Raw genomic sequence first — 26522 nt, 5'->3', positions numbered from 1 at the left:
ATTGTAAATTTTATCTCCTCTACCTACATTATATATATATATATATATATATATAAGGTTTATGTTGAACAAATGCTAGGCTGTAATCAAGTACATAATTGAGCTGACGATATGGAATAGAGGCCTACACGCACATGCATCTTCTATCAATTAATTAATCATCGTTCTTTCTTAGATAACATACATTTGCATATTCAGAAAACAAAAACTAGTTTAAAGACCTCCTAAACATCATAATAACATGTCGCAGCATTGTATGTAATTTTTAAACCGACTTTTAACTATAAAAGCAGATGGCAAGGTTTTTGATTACATGGCAGCCGCACGTTAGGTAGCTGGACATATTTTGGAAGCAGCTGATGCTATCTAGGTTGCTTGTTTTGCAGATTCTTTATTAAAGAGGACGAATTGTTCTCTTGCGGGGGTGTATGTAGTTGACGCCGCTGTACACTTTACTTCTCTGAACAAGGTTTGTGCTTTAGTTTTTACCACAGATTTGCAACAGTAGTTATGCCTTATTCAACAAAATCATACGCAACCAATTTCATTCTTCGTGAATGCGACATATTTATAAGGTGAAAAGATATAAACGAAATGAGATTTTTTTTTTTTTTTTTTTTTACAAATTCCATACCTTTCTCATACCATGAAAATGACAGAAAGGACCACTAGCAGTTGGGTGTGGATTCTATATATGACATGCGGTCAGTGGGAGGGGCTCAATGACGTAAGCCAAAAGAAAAATAGTTAATGAAGACAGCACTTTTTGGATTTCAGGCAATTAAAAATGTAAATAGAGTCCATTTTTGATTACATAACTTGAAAGTCTCGTTGAATCAGCTCTGCATTTAAAAACTGGTATTAAAATGTATATAAGAAAACGAAAGGGAGAGAATTAAAAGCCAGTTAAAGTGCTGGATAGTTCAAGCTTGGAACCTACCTTTCTAGTAACAGACTGTCTATACTCCAATTTGAGTGCATGAGTGCTTCCACACAGCCCTAAGTAGGCTTCTTCAAAGTACTTGACCGCACTGAGTTAATGATAATTAGCTGCGTGTTTGAGTTTATAATTGTTAATCAAAACATCTCTAATTAGGCTGCTTGTAGGCAGAAATTGCCTACATGAGAATAGTAATTACTGCGCATGGTTCTTGTAGATAAATAAATTATCAATAAATACATTTTGTAAATTATAAACAGTTTAATCTTTTTAGGTCATATAATAAATTAAAGAAAGATCATAATTACAGGGGTCCTATTATGCTTTTTCACTTTTTAAATTTTAGTCAGTGTGTAGCGTGTATGTTTGGGCATTAAAAAGATCTAGAAAGTTACAAATCTCAAAGTCCACTCCAAAGGGAGATATTTCGTTTTTTTTAAATCCCTTTTCAAGAACTACAACAAACGGCTCGTTTGGACTACAGCGTTTGTTTTCCGGGCTTTGTGATATCACAAAGCGGTCCATTAGAATATCATTACAAATAATTCCCGCCTACAGAAATTCGAATGGATGGGGGGTGGGGAGGGGCGAGGTTGTGGTTAGAACGCTTGGTTGAGTGAGTGCTTCAGACGAGACGATGAAGAAGAAGTGCTGCTGCAGAGTTAGTGCATCAGAGAAAACCAAGAAGAAGAGCTGCTGTGCTGTATGTAGCATCAAATTTTTGGCATGTCTAGAACAGCGGTTCTCAATTCCAGTCTTCGCGTACCCCCGCTCTGCACATTTTGTATGTTTCTCTTATTGCTTCATACGTTTGTTATATTTGACTGTAAGTGCCCTGTGAAGTGGACATTACCGGATATTCCTCCATGATTCCAGTTTGAAGGGAGCGTATATGTTCCATACAAAGGGCATTTAAGTGTGCTAGACGTGAATTTAAATTGTATTTATTTACAGAGGTATATTATGTCCCACTTCACGCTTCTCTAGTAAGTTTCGTTTGTGTGTGAAGACGCTGCAGGCAGCGGCGCAGCGCAAATCTGTAAATGAATATTCCGAAGTGAAGTAAACTTCAACGGATTTCCCCTGCTCAGGGAGTAGGGCGCAATGGACACTGTAGGGACCATGTCAGTCGGAACACAGTTGATGCACGGAGCTCACTTCTAACGAGATGATCTGAATCAGGTGTGTTAACAAAGAGAGACGTGCAAAACATGCAGAGCGGGGGTACGCGAGGACTGGAATTGAGAACCGCTGGTCTAGAACAATTCTTACAAGTATAACACGACGTAGCTGGGCGCCGCGGACAGATGCCGAACGGCGCCGCCGGTGTGCCTACACTCATAGAAAATAATGTATTTGAATTTTAAAGACGTGGCGCGACGCTGCGCTTCTCGTTCTGTGTGCGACCGCCTGAAACGCTGTTTTTTTCACCTCCGTGCGCCAAACGTCTTTGTTTGGGCTTCCGAAAGCGGATGATGTCAGGAAACAGTGGTTGCAATTTACTTTTTAACTCTGTTCCTGAGCATTATAACCCCAATTTGCTATTGTGTGCTGCGCATTTTACTGAGGACAGCTTCCAAAACACGAGTGAGTAGTGCCGGATTAGCCAAAAGCTTTTGTTGAAAGACGGAGCAAATACTGAAACACCGTCTAAGCTGTTCGCCAATCACAACGCACTGGGACAGCTAACCAATCACAACACATTTTGTTTTTCGGAAGGCGGACCTTCATCAAAGCCGGAACTAATCGAACCGTTTGTGGCAGGCTGGGGAGAAAGGTATTGTTATAATGTAAATTATGTGAAAAATAATGCGTTTTTCGAACCACCAAGCATGAGAGCATGTTCTAGTACACCCCCAAAACAAAATCAAGACTTTGTAAAAGAGCATAGTAGGACCCCTTTAAGATGCATGTAAAGGTCAAAGGTGATACATATAGAATACAAGTTTTTATTCTTTCACATTTCTAGACCAAGGAAATTTCACTGATGATCTAGAGCGATTGAGAGAAAATGTGTGTGAGAGTGTGTATGATTCTGTGGCAGTGTCACAGTGACATTGTCGTGACACTTTTGGGTCTTAAGTGTCTTATGTTCCTCTGCATTGCAGCAGAGTGATCAAGAGGGGGAGGAAAAGATCCCCCATTTTCCTACAATAGATAAAAGCATTATCTATTCTTTTCTTGATCTATATGAGGTAAATTACCCAGTCTAACATCTAACATTGCGTAGGGACATAAATATATAAGGAATCTCTCATTTTCTAAATCATGCCAGCCAGAGGCGTCATGCCCATTCAAAGTGAAATCCATTAAGATTTTTGAGCCAAGTGGATTTTGAATGCAGCTTCCAAAAGACAAAAAAAAATAGCCGATTAATATTTTCTATATTTAATACAATCACATCGGCCGTGATTATAACTTCAGTGCCTCATTTGTTCGCTGGCTGGCGCTGAGCCAGAGACAGACGCGTTTTTTACAGCACTGTGATTGTGATTGTGACCAATCACACACGATGCTGTTGAGCTTCTGAATGCAATGACCAATCAGAGGTGTTCAGATGAGTCATCGTTAAAATGCCGGTGTTTTCTTCACTCGCTCGCTGACTGAATATCTTTTTCTGGCGAATTCTCTCGTCAGAAACAACAAAGTGCAAATGTGTGCCCCCTCAAAAATAATGAGTGCATGACGCCCCTGCCAGCTGCCCTGATCTACTATTAAAACACAGGAAATAGACTCATCTCTCAAAAAAACGTTTTTTTTTTTTCATATTTCCACTTCCCTTTTATTTGGTGCTGTTTATAAATGTACACTTAAATGTGTAATTCTACTTAAAATGTTACAGAGTACTACTTACACTCTTTTCATGGGTTTGTGGTGAGAAGGGGAAGAAATGTAACTTCTGTTTTACTGCTGGAAACTGACATATAAGGCATACCGATCTGTCAGACAGCTGTTTACAGAGTGTGTGCATCTTTGTGTGAAATATGTCAGACGCAAAGTTTATGCAGCACTGTAAACTTCGCTCTATGCGCACCAGTACACTAAAACTAATTTATCCGTGTACTTAGTTGGGCTATTTATCTGATGTTCTTTTCATAAACAAAGAAGACAAAGACGAATGATTAAATATCATTTAATTGGTACTCTGATTATTTTACATATACTATAACAATACACCATTCATCTGTGTAGATCTGCTCGATTACAGATAAGGTGTAGCAAAACAGCCCCCTCACCTCCTCCAATTCTGCACCAGATCTACACACACATAGGCTCTGCAACATACTGTTGTTTCTTTGCTTTTTTTAAATCTCACCCACACACTTAAATCTAGGACATACACTCCACAGTACTGCGGACCAAGAGGAGGAAAGCAGGACAAGACTACAAGCACACACACAGAAGGATGTCGATTTTCACATTTTGTGTCCTTAACACCCACAGTTATGTGACCTTTCAGTGTATGTTTTATAGGTAATATTCCATGAATGCAATATAGAAACCAGACACAAGATCTGTTTCTCATCTCAATGCCTCTTGAGTAAACTATCTATAAATCACCAGCCAACACAATCACTGTTTCTCTTTGCATGTGTGTCCAGCTGTGGACAGAATGCTGGCACATGTGGCAAGCTGCTTTAACATTTAATGCATAGTAATATCTTATTTTGTGTTACCAGTATGCCTACGTAGCTGTAATATTACTGTTATGTATTAGCGCTAGTATTGTTTTAAATGTAACTAAATATTCAGTGCTAGTATTTATGCTGCCTTCATGTGCTATCAGAAATTTCCTGCTTCCCACTTCTGAAACTGTAATAACAAGTTTGTCACATTCAAGTTCTTTGTTGTTGGAAAGAATATGAATCATGGAGGACACCAAGGGCCCGGCGAGGGCGAGGGGGTCCTAATGCGATCTCTATCGAGGGGGACAACCCCCCATCCCCCTGAAATGCGATGCTGGGGGTCCGAGTCAATATGCTGTTCCCAGAAACCATAGCAGCACCCCTGCACTGACATGTAGCGCAACTGTGCCTCCGGCGACCTGAGTTTGATTCCTGGCTCAAGGTCCTTTGAATCTCTCCTCTCTCTGCCCTATGCTTTCCTGTCAAACTCTCTACTGCAGCGGTGGCGAACTCCGGTCCTGGAGAGCCGCAGCCCTGCAGAATACAGCTCCAACCCTAATTAAAACTCACCTGCCTGTAGCTTCCTAGTAACCATTCAGACCTTGATTAGCTTGTTCAGGTGTGTTTGATTAGGGTTGAAGCAAAACTCTGCAGGGCTGCGGCTCTCCAGGGCCGACGTTCGCCACCCCTGCTCTACTGTCCTATCAAAAATAAAGGCATAAAAAGCCAAAAATATAACTTAAAAAAAAAAACTAAAGCCATAATTCTGTCTATACTAATAATTATCGGAACAATTGCAAAAAAATAAGAAGAAATAAATGAAAAAAATACGGAATATATGTTGAAATGGCTTGCCATAGGTTTGCGCTCAATAGTGGGGCATCTAGAGGTACACTGCCAGTGCCTGCCCTTCACATGAGCCCTTTGCAAAGAGGTCACTCACATACACACTGGATGGACTGATACAGACGCTACAAACGCACCTGTGCTCCCTGTTCAGCGCACTGGCTTATTAAAGTGTCATCTGAGAGCGCGCGCGAGGCAGAAGAGGAATCGCGCGAAGAAAAAGAGCACCTGTGCGACGTCACTCTGCCCTACTTTACTCAGAACTCCACGAGCGATTTGTACTTCCTCAAACGGCTCAATCACTGAAGCGAGCAGGCGTCTCAAAGAAAAGTCCGCTACTTCCGGAGGAGAGGTAAGAAGTTAGCAGCGCTTCGTTGTTTTTATTTGGATCGAATATTGTTTGGTCGTGACGGAACTTTGGTGATTATGCGTTTTAGTGTGTTTTACTCATTTTCTTCGCTGCTTTTTCCCGATTGATGCGCTGAACGGATTCGAGCGACGACCGCGGAGGCAGTCTGTGTTTTAGACTTTAATCCTTCTCATCCTCAGTGTTTTTTTTATGACTTTATATTTTCCAAAAAAAGCTTGAGCATATCTTTAGTCTGTTAGAATGATATGAAAAGGGCGCAGTTTCACACAACACTTTCGTGAACGCCGCTGTCCGTTACTGGACCTTGACAGAATCGGCGTTTTCACACTTTGTTTTGCTAGACAACACTTCTCCGTAGTTGTAAAGGCAGCAGAGGTTGTGTCTCAACCTAGTGACCTACCTAGACAGCACTTGATACATTACAGACGAGTTCGCAGTCAGCTGGTGATACTCAAAAATGCTGCATGCGCCTGTGATGTACAAAGACTAGGTAGTTTGTTACACAACTGTTAGTAAAAATAAATATTATTAGTGAATTATCACATTTTATTCCTAGTCCATAAATAACTCCAGTTTGTGACATTGAGGGGTCTAAAATACCACTGACACGGTCCTGTACAAAATATCAATGATTATTGATCCTTTACACAAAACAGATGGAGCGTGGTTCTGGTTGAGATGACTGAGTGAGTGTGTTTGTGTGTGTGTATTGGGGCATGGTGGAAATGGTTATGTCACATTTTACAGTAATTATCTACTGTTTTAATTGTTGTCGGTGGTTTGTAGACAGATTTCAGTTAATTTCCTTTAATAATATCTATCCATCACTACACCTGCTTTTGTCTGACGTGATAACTCTGCCATGGAGACACATCCTGCTGTGGTTGAACAGTTTACACCATACCACTCTTTCATTCTGTTCAAGGGTGTCGATAGTTCCTTCCTGACCCGTACTTTAGATGTTGTGTGTATTACTGTGGACATGAGTGATGAAACCTGCTGTTCCTTTTGACATCAGCGAACTGAAAGACTCCAGAATTGGTGTGCAAGAATTATGTATTTCATGCACTTTAAAGCAATTGGCTACAGTGAGTTTGATAACATTGATAATTCCATCAGAATTTTGCTTATATGCTTTATATGCAACTAGATTTCAGTTATGCAGTTGCTAAGGTCTTCCGATTGTTATATGGTTGATAGGATGTTCTAGGTGGTTGCGTACTGGGCAAGTAAAATTAAGACACTGAAAAGTATTTATGAGATAAAATCCAAATATGTAGAACACCTCAATCTCCTTAAGTTGCACCATTTGTAGCCAAACAGTGCAAGATCGGTTACACTCCTAAAGTGATAGTTCACCCATAAATGGAAATTCTGTCATCATTTACTCATCTTCAAGTACTCACAAACCTGTATGACTTCCTTTTCCTCTGTGGAACATAGGAAAAGAAGATAATTTGAAGAATGTTGCTAACCAAACTGTTTCAGTTCCCATAAACAATACAAAGTCAATGGGAAACGAAACTGTTTGGTTGCTAACATTCTTCAAAATATCTTATGGAGAAATAAAGAAAATCATACAGGTTTGGGACTACATGACGATGAGTAAAGGATATGAGAGTTTTCATTTTTGGGTGGAGTATTCCTATATAAGTTGAAGTAGTTCAATACTTGGGGTTAGGGATTTGAACAAACCACTAATCCTTTGAGCAATAGTACTAGTTTACCTAACAAGGCCATGCACACACAAACACACACTTCTTACACCCTTGTAATTGTGTTTCAGCTCCTATTATGGCTTATCATAAGGCTTATGAGAACAAACATTCTCTTAGCACACATTTTAACTTCTTATGTTCAGGAAAGCACATGGAGCCTCTTAAAGGGGTCATATGATGCGATTTCAAGTTTTCCTTTCTCTTTGGAGTGTTACAAGCTGTTCGTGAATAGATAAGATCCCTGAAGTTGCAAAGACTAAAGTCTCAAAACCAAAGAGATATTCTTTATCAAAGTTAAGACTGCCACACCCCCCTAAAACGGCTCGTTCTAACACGCCCCCACATATCTAGGTCACTATGTGGGAATATTTGCATAATGTTCCCAAATAAAGAAGGCGTGGTTTCAGTAACCGCAGTTAGTGTTGAAGTCAGAGCAGGCTGCGCTTTTTGGAAGGAGGGACTTTGTAGAAAACGAAGCGTTTGAGAGAGGCGGGGAATAGAGGACCTACAATAATGTACAGTATTTGAAAAATAATGTGTTTTTTGAACATTAAAGCATGTCAACATATTCTGTTACACCAAATACACAAAATAATGATCTTTAAAAAAGCATCATATGACCCCTTTAACCACACCTGCCTAGTGCCTACCCAACATACCACCCTCGCTGTCTCTCTCATTCTCTCTATCACTAATTTTCACACATACTAACACAGGTCCACAGGCTCTTCTAATTTTATTTATTTATTTTTTGGCTGAATTTGGCTGAACAGGATTAATGATGTATATGTGATCATCTAGAGAGACTCTGACTGATGTGACATGGATAGTTTCAAAATCGATTTCGTACTGAGCTGCAAGCTTATGTTATTGACACATTCTTCCACACCACTGATTCGCTAGCTCTAACACACACACACATATACACAAACACAAGCAGAGATTTAGGTTTTCGAATGAGATGCTGCAACGTTTTTGGACATTTCTGTGCTGGTTTCAGACATGTTTCCAAAAGTGCCCTTCCTAATTGAACTACAGCAGTGTGTTTTTGTATGTATGGGTGTGTTCAAATCTCTCTCTCCCCGTCTTTCTTATTCTTACACACTCTGTAGTAATGCAGTCTAAATACAGTCACTGCAATACAACAAGCAAGTTTCTGTTGCAGTCACAGCCTGAGTCATGTCATTGGCTTTTCGACAGAAGTGGGTGGAGTCCTTATGTTATACAAAACTGATCAATTTCAGCCCCAATTATTACAATAACCTATAAACCTCATCTGGGTCATGTTCCAAATGTTCTGATCCACAATAATAAAGCAAAATCATGTAATGGAAATAAACATGATGAGTGAAGGGTAATGTTACGGATGACCAGGAACCCTTGTTCTACATGGTCCTGTTGCATGAGAATTAAACCAAGGAACTTTAGCAAAAAGGCATTGAAAAATATTATATTGAAATATATATTTTATTTGCATTGAATTATATTTGTATTTAATCTTAGTCATTGGGGTTCTATTTAAAAAGCACATCAAAGCAAGTCTTGGTAGCTATTAGTTTAATAACCACTAACAGTTTAGGTTAACCATGCTTTTACACAAAGACAATTTGCATACACTAAATGTGTCATATGAAAATTAAATCTTTGTAAATAGATTTTGATATCGAACATGTAGAACATAACTGTAACCTTCAGAAATCCAAATTTCAGATTTATTCCTAAAACACCTTCTGATGTTCTGAAGCCTGCAGTAACACATCAATGTCTATTTGGTACATAACAATTTGGTCCCCCCATTCAGTGTGAGGTAATTATTATACTTCTAAACACTGGAAATACTAATGAGAAGAGTTCAGTTGTAATGGTTTTGGTTGTGTGTAGCACCTGACACTTTACATACCTTTTTGAAGAATCCCAGTGTTAAAAACTGCAGCTCAAGTATTTTTATTTCAGGGTCACTGATCATGTCAGTCTGATAATTTCAGCATGGATTGTTTTCTGAACCAACAGAGCAGCAGCTTTTGAGAAAATACAGTGAAGCACTCAATCTCATTTACATCTAAAGGGGCGTTTACATTGAAGCCTCAAAAGCACAGAAAAAAAGTCCTTATTAATACTAAAGGTCAGAGAGAGGGTGGATGACTATTTTTGGTGATAGCTGATTACAAGTAACATAAAGCATTACAAAACTACTAGGAGAGCAACAGAGCAACTATTAGATTTAACAATAGAACAGGCACAGAAATTAACATTAAGATCCCATATAAGACTAAACAGTTTTCTCTGCAGGCACATGTGCTAGCATGAACAAAGTATAGGTTTCGGTTTATGATTACAAAATTATGATTACATATTAAAATATGATTACAAAAAAGGTTTGTTTTGTTTTTTTCTTTATTGCTATATGCAGCAATGCTGATGTTTGGCTGCTTTACTGAACATATCACCAAACGCATCAGAAAAGTCATATGAATTTTGCTTGTCTGAATCTTTTTTTAGGCTGTGCCTGAGGGGTTGCCATGGCCCCTTTCCTGAGGATTGCGTTTAATGCCTATGATCTTGGCACATTCTCGCCAATGGCTGAGGCACCATTCTGTGCCGTCAAAATGAAAGAAGCTCTCAGCACTGGTGAGTAAATGTGTACGCGGTTATGTGTGTGTAATGGGTTTCAAGTGCATGGCTATGTTTGGAATGGCATACCGCCATGCATCTTGTGCTGTTTTTTGCAGTATACTGTATGTACACAGAACAACATGCAAATCCTCCATCTGCAGAGAACTGGATTACCTGCTTTATTTTGCCAAATGAGTAGTTTAGAACCGAGCTCACTGCACAGAATATTGTTTCCCACAATCCAATGTTCTCATACTTGACCTTAATTTCGATGTGACTAAAAGCGCTATCATTTGCTATGTTTAATATAATTTTTCTGGATGATTAATGTATCAGAACTGGCATGACTTAACAGAGTTAATCAAAAATGTCCCCCTTTCCCTTTAAGAGCGAGGAAAAACATTGATCCAGAAGAAGCCCACCATGTATCCTGCTTGGCGATCCACTTTTGATGCACATATTTATGAGGGACGTGTCATACAAATACTACTCATGAGAACCGCAGAGGAACCTTTAGCAGAAGTTACTGTGGGTGTGTCTGTGTTGGCAGAACGATGCAAGAAGGCAAATGGACGTGCAGAGTTTTGGGTATGTGACAATGTGGTTATGTCTATACATTTGTATGATTGTCAGTGTTTGTACATTTCAGGTAATGTTATAGTCTTGCTTCATTTTCAGGTTGATTTGCAGCCTTCAGGAAAGGTTATGATGGCTGTACAGTTCTTTATGGAGGATACAGATACAGGTAAGACACGATCACAATTAAATAAACGCTCTAAAATAATCATTACAAAACACAACTAAAAGAATGATTAACTTGAGACTGGATTGCCACTCTCATAAAAATACAATTTCTATAAAAACTACTACATTTAAAGGGAGTTACTCCTATTATGCTCAACCAGTTTAGTACATCCACCCTGAGTTAGAGCGGCAATAATGGGCGTTTTACCTTAGTGCCACCTTGAACTCCTCAACAGACGTTTCAACCCCCGCTTGAATCTAGCCTATTGCCGTTAGCGGTGGGAGGGGTCGAGTGTATGGGCGTGTGTGAATCCATTTGGACTCCCTTTAAATTTCTTTGCACAGGAATGTCTCTGTTGAACGTGTCAGAACAGCTTGTCCCTCTGTTACACTGGGACTTCTTCAAACATTCTATCTGTGTCTCTTCTTTTTTGTGTTTTATTGTTTTTCGAATACAAAATATTTAACTACAAAATTACATCGCCATTTAAAAATTTGGGGGTGGTGAATCATTATTTTTTTTTTTTTAAGTCAGGCTCACCAAGGTGCATTTATTTAATCAAAATAGAGTAAAAACAGTAATATTGTGAAATAATGTTAATTAAAATAACTGTGAAATAATTATTTGAATATATTATAAAATGTAACTTATTCTCTTGTGATGGCAAAGCTGAATTTTCAGCAGCCATTTCTCCAGTCTTCAGTGTCACATAATCTTTCAGAAATCATTCTAATATTCTAATTTGTTTCTGAATTAACATTTCTTCTCACTATTACAGTTGAAATCACTCGAGCTGCTTAATGTTTTTGTGGAAATATTTTTTTGGGGATTCTTAAAAGAAAAGCATTTATTTAAAATACAAATATTTGTAACAATGTAAAAGTCTTTACTACCATTTTTGATCAATTAATGCATACTTGCTGAATAAAAGAATTCCTTTAATAAATCTTACTGAACCCAAACATTTGAACAGTAGTATATTTTTGGTGCTGGCTAATCTGTGAGTTGATTATTCAGACTTAAAGAAGCCCTGCACAGTATAATTAGGCTGGTTGTGGATTCACTTGATCCCAGTTGGGGGTGTTTCTTAGGTGACGTTTACATGAGATGCTTGTTCAAAAATAGAAGGAAACAGTTTGACAATTTAAAAGTTGGTCAAAACATTTTAATCAAGAAATACAAAATGAATAATATATATTGTATGTGTATATACAAAATATTAATTTATTATAAAGATTTGTTTAAATTACTGTTAAAAAGTTCCTGTCATCAACTTCAATTCTGCTTCCATCCTGTTTTGTTTTTTCTCTTTTGCGCTCAGACTGTCGTCAGTCAGTAATATCAGAAGAGGAGGCACCAACTCTCAATCGTCGTCGTGGAGCTATTAAGCAGGCGAAGATTCACTTCATCAAAAACCATGAGTTCATTGCCACCTTTTTCAGACAGCCCACCTTCTGCTCTGTCTGTAGAGATTTTGTTTGGTCAGTCCTGATTATTCAGTAAGATGTAAGAATTTCATAACACAGGCGTACTTATCATTTTGTCTTTTGCTTCCCAGGGGTCTCAACAAGCAAGGTTACAAGTGTAGACGTAAGTATATTTTGCGGTTTTATTTTCTGGTATCTTAAATACCTGTCCACAGTTTGTTTTAGAAAGAATGTGCCAAAAAGGGGAAATACATGAATGGATTGCTTTCCATTGTTCACTGTTTACCTGTTTTATTCAGAATAAAGCAACACTGTGAACATACACAGCCTCTGAAATTCTGTCCCAATGGCTGAGCCCCTTAAAAAAAAAATATATATTTTTTTTTTTTCTCCACCAGAATGCAATGCAGCCATCCACAAGAAATGTATTGATAAAATTATCGGAAGGTGCACAGGCACTGCAGCCAATAGTCGAGACACTATGGTATGAATTGTATTACACTATTCTCTTTTTTTTTTTTATTTAATTTTATAATTTTATTTAAAGTCTTTGTGTGCATACAGTTTCAGAAGGAACGTTTTAAGATTGACATGCCACATCGCTTTAAGACCTACAACTACATGAGCCCCACCTTTTGTGACCATTGTGGCAGTCTGCTGTGGGGTCTTGTCAAACAGGGCCTCAAATGTGAGGGTGAGTATACTGTGTACGTATTGAAAAGGCCCAAAATTATTTGTTAGCCATTATCTGTTTACATTATGCTTTAAAGCATTTTAGTATTTAGAAATACTTAAAAATAGTTACCAGCCCACTGGTCAGTAACTCTGTAAATTTGTTAGTTATAATTACTTGGTATAAAAAGGCCATTTTGTTATTTGGTTCTTGTCTTAATATTAAACCCTGAATATATGTTTGCAATCATCTCTTCTCTTCTCTTTCAGACTGCGCCATGAATGTTCATCATAAGTGCCAGACTAAAGTGGCCAACCTGTGTGGCATCAACCAGAAGCTACTGGCAGAGGCTCTTACCCAAGTCTCAACTGTAAATATTAATGTTTGCACAAGCCCAAGTTATGAGGCACTTATATACTGTAAACTCTATTTCACATTCACATTAATGCTGTTATGTTTTAAAGTTTATGCATATTTTTGCCATCATAGAAATCCACCAAGCGACCTGAAAGCAACTCACAGAGCAACACACAGGATGTTGGGGTTTACCAGGATTTTAATAAAAGTCCTGATATTAGTGGTAGGTGTGACTGGGGGTAACTAATTGTGAGAATTAAAAATATGATTTTGATTTGACAGCAATTTTATATTGCAGATGGGGCTCCTTATGGTCGTCTGTGGGAGGGTTTGAGTCCTCGTCCCCCCTCTCGAATCACCCACCAAATGCGTATCACTGCTGAGCATTTCGTTTTCCACAAAGTCCTGGGCAAGGGAAGCTTTGGCAAGGTAACAAACAAACTCTCTATCCCTCAAACACGCATTCATATACAAATACATGTTCATCATCTTTCTGTCGTCAGGTGCTGTTGGCTGAACTAAGGGGCACTGGTGAATGGTTTGCAGTGAAGGCATTAAAGAAGGATGTGGTGTTGATGGATGATGATGTGGAGTGCACCATGGTAGAAAAACGAGTTCTGGCTCTCGCCTGGGAAAATCCGTTTCTTACACACCTCTACTCCACTTTTCAAACCAAGGTACACCACACACATTTACAGAAAAAACAACCACAAACCTGACTCATGAGGTCCTATACCACAAAAAAAAAAGAACTTCACCACAGCTCCTCCTGCTCTACAGAGTGACTAAATCTGACAGTACCAAACAATATGTTAATGGAGAATGCCATGAATGGTTATTAATTGTTAGCTATAAAAATCTTTTTTAAATTTGTTCATCTTTAACAGGAGCACTTATTCTTTGTGATGGAGTATCTGAATGGAGGAGACTTGATGTTTCATATACAGGAAAAGGGGCGTTTTGATCTGTACAGAGCCACGTATGTCACACATACGCATATAAATGAGTTTCTATCATTTAAAAATATAGTTGAACCCTTGATTTAATGGGTACATGTGGCATATAAATGGCACCAAAGTGAATGTATTAAATGGACTTCTCCTGCCAGGTTCTATGCAGCTGAAATAGTGTGTGGCCTGCAGTTTCTCCATTCCAAAAACATTATTTACAGGTACACACAACTGTTTCTCCATTGTTTTGTTGTATTTATTAATTACTCCACTCAGAATTCATAGAAAGGCATTCTGGATCATTTTCACTGTTGCTCTCTCCTTTTGCCAGGGATCTCAAACTGGATAATGTGATGTTAGATGGAGATGGTCACATAAAAATAGCTGATTTTGGAATGTGTAAGGAGAATGTGTTTGGGGAAAATCGGGCCACAACTTTCTGTGGAACTCCAGATTATATTGCTCCTGAGGTATGAAACACATTTTGGCGTTGGTTTACTCTCAGACCGACAATAGCTTGGTATTGACCTGATGTGTTTGTGTGTGGAAATCACAGATTCTTCTGGGTCAGCAGTATTCATTCTCAGTAGACTGGTGGTCGTTTGGCGTGCTGGTGTATGAGATGCTGATTGGTCAGTCTCCATTCCATGGTGACGACGAGGACGAGCTGTTTGAATCGATCCGAATGGACACACCTCATTATCCCCGCTGGATCACAGTGGATACTCGAGACATGCTAGAAAAGGTACACATGCACAAATACACCATTAAAAACAACACGAATGAAATTTCTGCTTTTACACTATTTATCTTTATTTCATCTGTTCACAGCTGTTTGAGCGTGACCCATCACGCCGTTTAGGGATTGTGGGTAATATACGAGGCCACCTGTTCTTCAAGACTGTCAACTGGTCTGTTTTAGAAAGGAAAGAAGTTGAGCCCCCCTTCAAACCAAAAGTGGTATGTTTTCCCACTCGCATCTTATTCTTTTATTTTTTGTCTTTCTCCGTTTTCTCATTGTTTTTTTTTTTTTGTTTTTTTGTTTTGTTTTTATTTAATTGCAGAAATCTCCAAATGACTGCAGTAACTTTGACCGGGAGTTTTTGAGTGAGAAACCCCGTCTCTCACACTGCGAGAAAGGCCTGATCGATTCCATGGACCAGAACGCTTTTGCTGGGTTCTCATTCATTAATCCAAAAATGGAGCATCTTGTGCAAAAGTGACACACTTGCAATGTGGTCAGAAAGAAAAAGATGTATTATGTTCATGTGATTGTAGTATTGAGCCAGTTTATTGCTCTAACCAAGCCAACCATGAGCACTCTCCTAACTCTTCCTTTAAAAGAACTGAACTCTAACTTTCTGAGATAAGACAGGCCCTTTGTAACCTAATATATATTTCGAGCCTCCTCATGGTGCATCAGTGAGATTGCGGTCTTGTTGCATTTTAGGGTGTCCCGATCTGAATGCAATTTTTAACTTGCCCTTGCAAAGTTAGGATGTCTAAAAATAACTTTGCTGGGTTAGTACAAACTTGACCGTTGAATGCAGGGAGTGTGCTCGAAGTGTACAAAACAAATTAGGTCAGAGATTATATACAAGTATTGTTTAAATCAGTATGTGCATGATACAGTCATGGATTATGTTGTACATTTCTGCTGTGATCTGTCTGTTCTCTTTGTGTGTGTGGGTTAATTATGTTTGAACAAAAATGGAGCATCTTGTGCAAAAGTGACACACTTGCAATGTGGTCAGAAAGAAAAAGATGTATTATGTTCATGTGATTGTAGTATTGAGCCAGTTTATTGCTCTAACCAAGCCAACCATGAGCACTCTCCTAACTCTTCCTTTAAAAGAACTGAACTCTAACTTTCTGAGATAAGACAGGCCCTTTGTAACCTAATATATATTTCGAGCCTCCTCATGGTGCATCAGTGAGATTGCGGTCTTGTTGCATTTTAGGGTGTCCCGATCTGAATGCAATTTTTAACTTGCCCTTGCAAAGTTAGGATGTCTAAAAATAACTTTGCTGGGTTAGTACAAACTTGACCGTTGAATGCAGGGAGTGTGCTCGAAGTGTACAAAACAAATTAGGTCAGAGATTATATACAAGTATTGTTTAAATCAGTATGTGCATGATACAGTCATGGATTGTTGTACATTTCTGCTGTGATCTGGCTGTTCTCTTTGTGTGTGTGGGTTAATTATGTTTGAACAAAGGATCGACCGGAATTTGTTGAATGTGTGCTTTGTAAGTGTTGAATATATTGTGTTTTAATTAGTTTGAAAACAATGTGTATATCTGGTACAGAAACATAGCTATCTTAGCTCTGAGAGTGTCATGTTTTAGTGTGTATATTGCTGCATATGTTTTTATTAAATTAAGAGACCACGATCAAATGCCATACATGACTCTGTCTTAGAATGAGAAATTTAACGGTCCAATAAACATTTTCATGGTGAAAAACTGACTTGGACTGAGGTTTATTTTTACTGTCAGATTTAGATTTTAGTATGTCACCTGCATTTTTAAATATTAATACACCTAAAGGAAAAAAGAAAAAAAAAAACATTTGTCAAAATCATAATTTTAGTGAAAAGGTTATTTGGAAAAATTTATTTCTGACCTCTGGAGGCTCACGTGGTCAATGTAACATATTTGCTTATTTGATTAGTCATCTAGAAATGCGTTTATTTTTTTTTAATGTCTCAAAATTCTAAATCGGTTTAAATTACGAAGATTTTCAAAGAGCTCAGAGATTTTTGGTACCCACTGTGTTTTATGAGGGCAGTACAGCAGTATGTCAAAGTTAGAATTTCACCCTAAAAGTAACTTTTAGAATTGACAGTCCTTCCTCATATTTATTATAACAGTGTTCATTTAATAATTCAAGTAATATTTATTAAAACTGCTGTAAGTATATAATATATAGCCAGAGGTGATGAAATAAGTTGAGCCGTAGCGCCCTCTATTGTACAGTGGCTGGGAGTGTTGTCACTTGCTGGAGTCTAAATAAATAGGCTATGCATGTAAAGTCTGAGGCTACACTGAAAACCTAGCATCTCTGTAAAAATAATAGTTACGGTTTCAAATAATTTTTGAAAAAAAAAACAAAGAAAAGGCACACACACGCACGCGCGTTTATTTTTGTGAATTGTAGGGCCTTTCCAAAGACTTATTACTTTTATACTGACCAAACGATATTTTTTATCCCCTAAACCTACCCCTTACAGAAAACCTCTTTGCATTGTTACACATCATTTACATCATATATATATATATATATATAGGCCTATATGTGTGTGTGTATTAGGGCTGTCTAATTAATTACATGATGTGTCGATTAATTAACGTAATTAATCGCAAATGACATTTGGCTATGAAAATATGAACGAAAAAAAAAATATTTCTCAAATGATCTTCTTTTATGTTCCATAGTTTATGTTGGGCCGTTGTAGCCTAAACGTTCAGGCCCATATGTAAAAAAAAAATGTATGTTGAATCAAATAAAAATATATATATATATATATAGGCCTATATGTGTGTGTGTATTAGGGCTGTCTAATTAATTACATGATGTGTCGATTAATTAATGTAATTAATCGCAAATGACATTTGGCTATGAAAATATGAACGAAAAAAAAAAAAATTCTCAAATGATCTTCTTTTATGTTCCATAGTTTATGTTGGGCCGTTGTAGCCTAAACGTTCAGGCCCATATGTAAAAAAAAAATGTATGTTGAATCAAATAAAATATTTATTTCTAAAGCTACTATTCGTAATGTCGACTTAATACTTTCTCATTTAACACAAAAATAGCATTAAATAATCTTTTGAGGGGTATTTTCATAGCCAAATATAATTTGCGATTAATTACATTAATTAATCGACAAATCATGTAATTAATTAGATTAACAATTTTAATTGACTGACAGCCCTAATATATATATATGCTGGATGCTTGCCTTGATGTTGCCACACAGGGGGCAGCCTACCTCGTCTCCAAACCACTGGGTGAGGTTCCGGGGGCATGGGAGGTTGTCATAGGTCACCCTTAACAGAAAGCTGAGCCTGGATTGTGGCGCCATCCAGATATCTGTCCAAGTGATGCGCCTGTTCATAGTCACATCCCATCGCGTCCAGGCTCATTGACTGCCCTGGGATATTGCCTTTACGTGGAAGCGCTCCTGCTCCAGTGGTAATTTCATCCACCACCATGGTCTTCTGCTGCCTCTTGGTGGCTTTAGACCAGAGGTGCTGTGGCGCTCCCCAGTCTGGACTAACCCCATCACCTCTCGATGTTGCAGACTCAGCTTGTGCCTTCCATTTGCGGCCTGTGCAGATGGGGACTTTCGCACTCCTTATAAGTGGGTCCGCTGAGTCCTTTAGCTCCAATACAAGGCGTGCCCTGTCTTGCTTGTACCCTAGGCTGATGGATTTGATGGGGAGCTCCAGCATATTGAATCATATATATATATATATATATATATATATATGTATATATGTATGTATATATATAAATATGTATATATGTATGTGTATATATGTATGTATGTGTATGTATATGTGTAAATATATGTATGTATATGTGTATATATATATATATATATATATATATATATAGGTATGATTCATTCAATCCAATAAGTAAATTTGTGATATTGAACTTTAAAGAATTTAATTAAAATATTGAATTATTCGCTTTTTAAATTAATTAAATTAATGTAATTAAATACATACATCAATTTAATTAATTTTATTTATTTAGTTGTTCAGTTCATTTATCAAAATTGTCTACCGTTTTGACGTTGTATGTTGTTTCTGACTTCCTGTCTCAGTAAGCTACGACACACGTGATTGGTTTACGGCAGTGGCTGAAGAGCTGTGGAAAGGAAGTGAACGAATTCTTTATTAGTGAATTGTGGTTGCTTGTTGGCTTGTTTCTTTATGCGCTTAATCTCTTCATAACCAGATATTACACAGTGTTTTAACGGGACAGTCCTGGGCACGTTTCCCACAGAAAAACTGTAGAGTAACGGCAGTTTCTGACAGCGAGTAGCGGTAACCGGGTTCCAGCGACCCCGAGCACAATGCTGCTCACAGTGTTTTGTGCACCGAGAGACCGCTCGGAAACCACTTTCGCCCTCGACGTGTCCCCGGAGCTTGAACTCAGGGATTTTTTGGCTCTTTGCGAACTAGAATCAGGAATACCAGCCAGGGAGATTCAGGTAAACATCTTTCAAAAGTGTCGCAACAGTTAAAGTTATTTAGCCTCTATGCTAAGCGACCTGACTAAATAAATTAGTGCCAAACAAGCCGGCAGGTCCATTCTATTAATAGCATACTGAGCCTCTGTCAACACTTCTGGAAAACCCCAGATTTCGAAAGATTAACAGGCCATAGCTGTATTTGCCACGCTAACCTATGTCAATTAAACGCAGTTTGTTAAACACGAATCATATCAGGAAACTGTAATACACGGAATTGTGCACTGTTAAGCATGGAAGCCACATAACCATTTCCACCACATAACAAAAATAAAAATCATGCTTTCCTAAATCATAATTATGACATATATTGACGTAATTATGTGATCAATAGTCAAAATGGTCACACTAAGCCTAAGTTGTGAGAAAAAAATGTCATTACGTCGAATTTTTATGCCAAAAGTGGCTTTTTCTGTCAGAATTATTACTTTTTATGTAATACTTTTTTTTGTAATACATTTATGTAATAATTGTGACTTGGTGTCTCATAATTTCGACTGACTTTTTATGTAAGTTAGTGATCGTTTTATTCTCTCTCTCATAATTATGCTTTACCAAAGCATGATTGTTTTCTTATGTGGCGAAAATGAACTTCCATAGTTAAAACAAACATGACAGAGTCTTTATTTGATATAGGTGTGTCTTGGTAGCAGATGAAACTTGTTGAAAATTTAAAGAGAAACTTTTTCTGTATGCCTATTTAATGGTGCATTAATTGAAACTGTAAGTTATAATTTATTACACATAGTGTTCGGTACTAAGACATTTGTAATTGTGAGCTGGTATATTTTAGACTTAAAATGCTCACAATTTTCATAGCTGTTTTGAGAAAAAGATCATATACTGTGTTTTCATATATTGAACAAAAATAATGCAACCTTTGCTCTACAGATTTCATATGCAGAGCAGCCTTTACATGATCCCACCCGAGCCCTGGGGAACTATGGACTGAAGGATGGAGACGTGGTAGTGTTACGACAAGCAGAGAGGTTACTAGGGCCACAACCCACAGTTCCTGGTAAACCAGCATAACTTGATCTATTTTAAAATGGATCAATGTGAGCTTATGGCATTAATCATAATGAATCTTAATGTCTTAGGTCTGCCTCGCATCGATTTCAGTTCCATTGCTGTTCCTGGGACCTCCTCAGGCCAAATCAGACAGCACCAAGCCCAGCGTCCCAGTGCCACCCAGTCACAGCCGCCCCGAGCTACCAACGCACCAGGCTCAGCCCTTTCTCCTCAGGGACTGGACAACCCTACCTTGCTACGTGACATGTTGCTGGCGAATCCACATGAACTGTCGTTGCTGAAGGAGCGAAACCCTCCTCTTGCTGAGGCTCTACTGAGTGGAGACCTTGGTAAATGAAGATGATGGGCCTAAATGCATCTATATGGATGACTGAATGTTTTTTCCTAAGTGACAGAATAATTTTGATTTCTTCTTTTCAGAGCGCTTCACCAAGGTGCTATTGGAGCAGCAGCAGGACCGAGCCCGAAGAGAGCAGGAGAGAATCAAACTGCTGACTGCAGATCCTTTTGACTTGGAAGCTCAGGCCAAAATTGAGGAAGAAATCAGGTAACAAATAAGGGGTGAGATTACATGCAAAGCAAAAACATGGTCTATGGCACAGGGATTATAAAACAAAAGAAAAGCACTGAATTTGTGACTTTTTACTTTTAATTTCCAGACAGCACAACATTGAGGAGAATATGACCATTGCTATGGAAGAAGCTCCTGAGAGTTTTGGCCAGGTGGTCATGCTCTACATCAACTGCAAAGTCAATGGACACCCAGTAAAGGCCTTTGTTGACTCAGGTAGTAAATTGTGTTTTTGATTTTCTTTTTAAGTCCCCTGGAAATGATGTTGTTGAGTGCTTTTGTTATATATTGTTGGAAGTAATGTCATGTTGAACATTATGCTTTAATAACCAAATGTCAAATACTTTGGGTTAATATACAGCATCCAGGTGAGTTATTTTCAGGTGTGTGCTTTTTTTGCTTACATGTTTGACACTCCTTTTAATACTTTAGAATTTTTTCATATTATATACTAATTTTTATTGTCTTTCTGGTTATCCTTCTTTAGGAGCTCAGATGACAATTATGAGCCAAGCATGTGCAGAGCGATGTAACATCATGCGTCTAGTGGACAGACGTTGGGCAGGCATTGCCAAAGGTGTTGGCACCCAGAAAATTATAGGCCGAGTTCATTTGGGTACGGCATTTATTTAGACCTGCTCCTTTAATATTCATTATGCATTTCCTCCAACATTATTTTTCCCAAATCTTCTCATACTAAATATATATTTTACGTTCAGCCCAGGTGCAGATAGAAGGAGATTTCCTGCCTTGCTCTTTCTCCATTTTGGAAGATCAGCCCATGGATATGCTGCTAGGCCTTGACATGCTGAAGAGACACCAGGTCTGCTTGGAAACTTTGGTTCATAGCCAATCAAATAATCTATTTCCCGTAATGGAAACTGTTTGCCATGCCATTAATGTTGCTTTAATGGAATAAAACAAAGTTGAGGATGCAGACTTTTTCTATATTCCCTAGATGCTTTAGCAAGTGAGAGTACTTTGTCTCGTCTGCGTATCATTGTCAGTCTGTACTCCGGAAAATATTTTATATCTCCTTTAATCTTACAAATACTGTCTGTCGATCTTATCTTCTAACTTCATTTGCTCTCATTCAGTGCTCCATAGACCTAAAGAAAAATGTCCTCCTCATTGGGACGACGGGTACAGAGACACGTTTTCTACCTGAGGCAGAGCTGCCCGAGTGTGCCCGGCTGGCATATGGGCCAGAGGGACGAGAGGAGACCCGGCCTGAGGAGATTGCAGATCGAGAACTGGCAGAGGCAATACAAAGATCTGTGCAGGACAGCGGTGAGATGCATGATATGTAGACCAACAGATGGCATGGCTTTTAGGGTTGGAATAAAAGCTAGAGTTACATTTTAACACAAGGAACGAATACTCATTAGTTGTGGAATTATGAGGATTTCCTTGTTTAGGGATTAGAAGAATATAACATTTTTAACAGTTTTGGTATAGTCTGTTTATTCTGGTTGCAGTGCAGAACCACTCCCCCAGTTCACAAGGTGGTGCATAATGTGTGTATAAAATACACTACCATTAAAACATTTGGGGTCAGTAAGATTTTTTTGAAAGAAATTAAGTTTTATTCAGCAAGGATGCATTAAATTAATCAAAAGTGAGAGTAAAAACATTTGTGTTATTACGAAAGATTTCAAATAAATGCTGATCTGTGTAACTTTCACTTCATCACACCATCATTGAGCAGCACATCTGTTTCTGTCACATCTTATAAATGAATCATATTTACATTTTTGGTTCCTTTAAACTGTAGTAATATTTCATTGTTTTTACTGTCTTTTTGATTAAATAAATGCAGTCTTAGTGAGCATAGAAGACTGCTTTAAAAAAACATTAAAAATCTTACTGACTCCAATCTTTTGAAGGATGTATGCTTTACATGCCTGTCAAAGTAACACTGATAAAACTGTCTGAGGAAACATGGGTTCAGATATCAGTAGGACATTGGCTCTTCAGAATATATTCTATAGTTATGACATGGTTACTAAAGCCTTATGTGGGTTGAACGCCACCTTGTGTAGCTAATGTGATTATTAGGTGCATGCCTCTCTTTTCTCTCTTTCTCTGGATGTGTTTTTGCTAATTTTTGCCTCTTATTGCATGAAATGTGTGGCGTTTGTGTGCCCTAACTATGAGCAGGACAAAACTGATGTCATATGGACAGACACCTGGAGAGGGCTCTACTTACCAGGTACTACATTGACAATGGGTATATTCATTAGCCTGATACAGTATTTGACCCAGTAAATATTGGACATATGATATACATTGGTGCGCACAGGAAAGCCCTCCATTTTGTGAGTAATATCTTGAATATCTTGAAATAAGTTAATCTTTGCCTGTCTATGATGCTGACTCTTTTGCATGGTTTGCAGTGTTTGCTGAATTTGCATGGTTTGCTTCAATGTAGAATTTCAACTTCATCAGTTAATGTCTCTCTCATAGATATTGAAGATGGAAAAACTACCTCACCACAATCCCTGCCATTTAAACCCCTCAACCAACACACAACATCCTCAGCCTCAAGTCACCCCCACAGTCTCACCCTAGACCGTTCCAAGTCTGCCCCAGCCTTTAGAAACCAGGGAGTGTCCCCAGTTGAAATTCCCACATCAATTGAATCCTCTCTGCTTCAACCCTTGAAAGTGGGTGAACCCTCTCCAGATCTCTCTGATGACTCCTTTAGATCTCAGTTCCAAGGACTGGCAGATCCGACATCGTCTTGCTTGCAAACAGATGCAGATACTCCTATCTCAAGCACTCTTCCCTCTCAGGAACCATTCTCTAGTACTGTACCCGAGGACAATGAGGTGACAGGCGACATTGTTTCAGGAGATTCCGGCAGTCCGATAGATGTGGATTTGGGGAAGAATAACACTTCCTCTGGGACTGTAGCAGCAGAATCTCCCTTTATTCTTTTTAACCCAAGGTCTCAGACTCAAACACTGGATCAGGAAGTGGACATGGATGTTTCTTCCAATGCAAAACCAGAAGCTGGCCATGACTTTCCTGATCAGTGCCAGAGAGACCAAGGTAGTATGATGGAGGATGTTTCAGGGGCTCAACCACAACTCATGCCTGTTCCAGATTTGAACCTTGAGCCCGGTCATGCTGAGCCAGCCATTTCTTCTGTCCATTCAGACTCTGAGAGTGTAGTACCCTGTGAAAGAGACCTGCCAGAGATGGATAACATCCCTTCCTTGGCTCAAGCCCTTAAGGAGCTCCATAAACTTCTGATGTCCAACAGTTGTCCAACAGTTTCTGGAAGGATTCCTCTATCTGATGCTAATGATACTACACCAAGACAAGATGTTGATGAGGTGGACCAGAATCCTGCTGCAAGAAACCATGTCATTCTGAACCCAACTATTGACTCATCCTCTAATACTGCCACAACAAACGACAAAGAGGAAAGTGTTGCCAAAGCTGACTTTACTTCTCAATCAATGAGGGATATTCCAGACATGCCAACACCAAGCCATCCAAGGCACACAGAGAACCAGCCTTCTAGACTGGTAGATCCCACAGTGGAACAAACGATTGCGTGCCCTGATGCAGCTGAAGGAAATCAGGCCCTTGTTTTTGAAGAAGGTTCTGGGCCGGTGACTTCTTCCCAGAGAGATCTTGAGCTCCCTGAGGGTCAGCAAGGGCAGGGCATTGTGGACAAAAACACCTCAGGCATTGACATCTCAGCTGACCTGTCTCAGCAGCGCCCGCTTTCTGTAGCAGCTGGCTCATCAACCAATTCCAGCCTAGGGCCTGTTGCATCTCCTCAAGCCACTGTGATGGATCCTCTTTTTCTTGGAGACTCACTCCAAACTGCACCACAGCCCTCGATGGGACAGTTTCCACTAGAGCACATTCAGAGGATCCAGGCATCAGGGTTTTCAGCCCTTGAGGCTGCTGAGGCGCTGGAACAGGCTCAAGGCAGCGTAGAGCTTGCCTTATTGGTGCTGCTTGCAAGAAAGATCACTGTGCCCACTTAGACTCCAAATCAACTCTTAGTGGTGGCATCAGTTAACATATGAGCCTTTTTTCATCATGTCATTTTCCTTTAGCAGTCCTCGTGGTTTTGTACTTGCTGGTCTTCTTCTGGCTCCTCTACTTTGCCAACATACATAATGTTTAAAAAATAGATTTGTGAGAAGCTGGCCATATTTCCCTTTCAACAGAACAATGATGTCTGTGCAGTCTTTTTTTAAAGTTTTGCATGTTGCCTCAATAGTTCGTAATGGATTGTTGATTTTATTGGTTTGGTTTGAATAAATTTGATAAACTGTCAGACATTTTACAGGATTATGAATATTTACTTCAGGTGGTGAGGCTCGGTAATAAAATTCCTCTTGTGGCAGAAATAGATCTGTTTCCAATCTTCCAACGACTGCATGGTTTTAGATCTCAAAATTTATTTATGTGCCTGATGTTTACTGATCTTCTGAAGCATCTTACTAAATTTATTTTGTGACAATAGGAGCAGATAGTAAACTGGTAAAACACCCATTTGAGAGTTTTTTTCCTATTTGAATTGGCAATAATGTTCAAGCTGAGGTAATTTTCTCAATTATTATTTTATTTGATCGTTGCCAATCCTGTATAACTTGACATATTTTCAATAGGTTGCCTTTGGAAATTATTAAAGAATAGACTTACCATTACCTTGTTCGTATGTGTTCATAGTCCATCCTTGAACAATATTGTCAGTCTTTTGTTAATGATATAAAACAAATCTGAAGGGGAAGTCATACTTTTATTATCAGTAGTATTTCTTTTTATCAGGTACATGATGTTGTGGATGTGGCTGTAGTGTTTTACATTGTGTTTTTGATTTAAATGAAATAGACAGGAAAAAGCTGGTGCTGACAAAGTAGTCTTCAGGAAGGTTTTTTTTCTTCCCCGTGTGCCCTTAGGGCAGCTACCACTACGTATTGTTGGGAAGTCTGTGTTTTGTTCTCTTATCTGTTGTCCCCTGTCTAAACACTTTATTTTATTGTAAAGTCCTGATGTGCCCTTTCCAGCTGTCTTTTATCTTTTGTCATGTCTACCTTGTTATTTTTTAATCTCTGGGTCATATTATATGACTCATATAATTTGCGTTCAATCTATTTGAGAATCTCCGTTTAAACTTGTATACAGTTTAAAAACCAAATAAAAGGAAAAAAGTGATTCTTATATTTCAAATGTGTGCCTGTGTTTTTTTTAGTATTGTTAGTTGACTGCAAAAATGTGAAAGTGCAAGAAAATAGGGCATAATGCTTTGTATGTTTTAATGTTAGATAAATTGACTACTTAAATTACTTACAATTAACGCAGGGCCATTCATCATTGATAATAAAAGGGTGGACCTCACATTGAAGTGTTAAATTGTA

The 26522-nt window shown here is 38.5% G+C and overlaps 2 protein-coding genes across 4 annotated transcripts; both read left to right on the top strand.

Annotated features, from left to right (window-relative positions):
- Positions 1–5396: 5396 nt before the first annotated feature.
- Positions 5397–16701, top strand: LOC107673500 (protein kinase C delta type-like). 2 transcript variants are annotated; one of them, XM_016467100.1, is made up of 19 exons: positions 5397–5764; positions 10000–10128; positions 10502–10701; positions 10792–10858; positions 12180–12339; positions 12417–12448; positions 12684–12769; positions 12850–12979; positions 13228–13328; positions 13448–13538; positions 13614–13744; positions 13819–13992; positions 14203–14294; positions 14424–14486; positions 14597–14735; positions 14822–15010; positions 15097–15225; positions 15330–15464; positions 15976–16701. In XM_016467100.1, the coding sequence occupies exons 2-19, from the start codon at positions 10020–10022 to the stop codon at positions 15997–15999; spliced, it is 2052 nt and encodes a 683-aa protein (XP_016322586.1). In that variant the 5' UTR covers positions 5397–5764; positions 10000–10019; the 3' UTR covers positions 16000–16701. The 2 variants fall into 2 exon arrangements, with proteins under 2 accessions (XP_016322586.1, XP_016322584.1); XM_016467098.1 differs by having other exon boundaries at positions 15330–15503; positions 16015–16701.
- Positions 16702–19088: 2387 nt separating this feature from the next.
- Positions 19089–26284, top strand: LOC107673502 (protein DDI1 homolog 2). 2 transcript variants are annotated; one of them, XM_016467102.1, is made up of 10 exons: positions 19089–19493; positions 20424–20550; positions 20633–20893; positions 20985–21111; positions 21224–21351; positions 21623–21751; positions 21855–21958; positions 22233–22425; positions 23296–23347; positions 23602–23643. In XM_016467102.1, the coding sequence occupies exons 1-9, from the start codon at positions 19356–19358 to the stop codon at positions 23304–23306; spliced, it is 1218 nt and encodes a 405-aa protein (XP_016322588.1). In that variant the 5' UTR covers positions 19089–19355; the 3' UTR covers positions 23307–23347; positions 23602–23643. The 2 variants fall into 2 exon arrangements, with proteins under 2 accessions (XP_016322588.1, XP_016322589.1); XM_016467103.1 differs by lacking the exon at positions 23296–23347 and having other exon boundaries at positions 23602–26284.
- Positions 26285–26522: the final 238 nt, after the last annotated feature.

This window comes from Sinocyclocheilus anshuiensis, unplaced genomic scaffold, assembly GCF_001515605.1.
Source record: "Sinocyclocheilus anshuiensis isolate Anshui unplaced genomic scaffold, SAMN03320099.WGS_v1.1 scaffold44, whole genome shotgun sequence".
In the NCBI taxonomy this organism is placed as follows: Eukaryota; Metazoa; Chordata; class Actinopteri; order Cypriniformes; family Cyprinidae; genus Sinocyclocheilus; species Sinocyclocheilus anshuiensis.
This window is presented reverse-complemented; position numbering and strand designations above follow the sequence as displayed.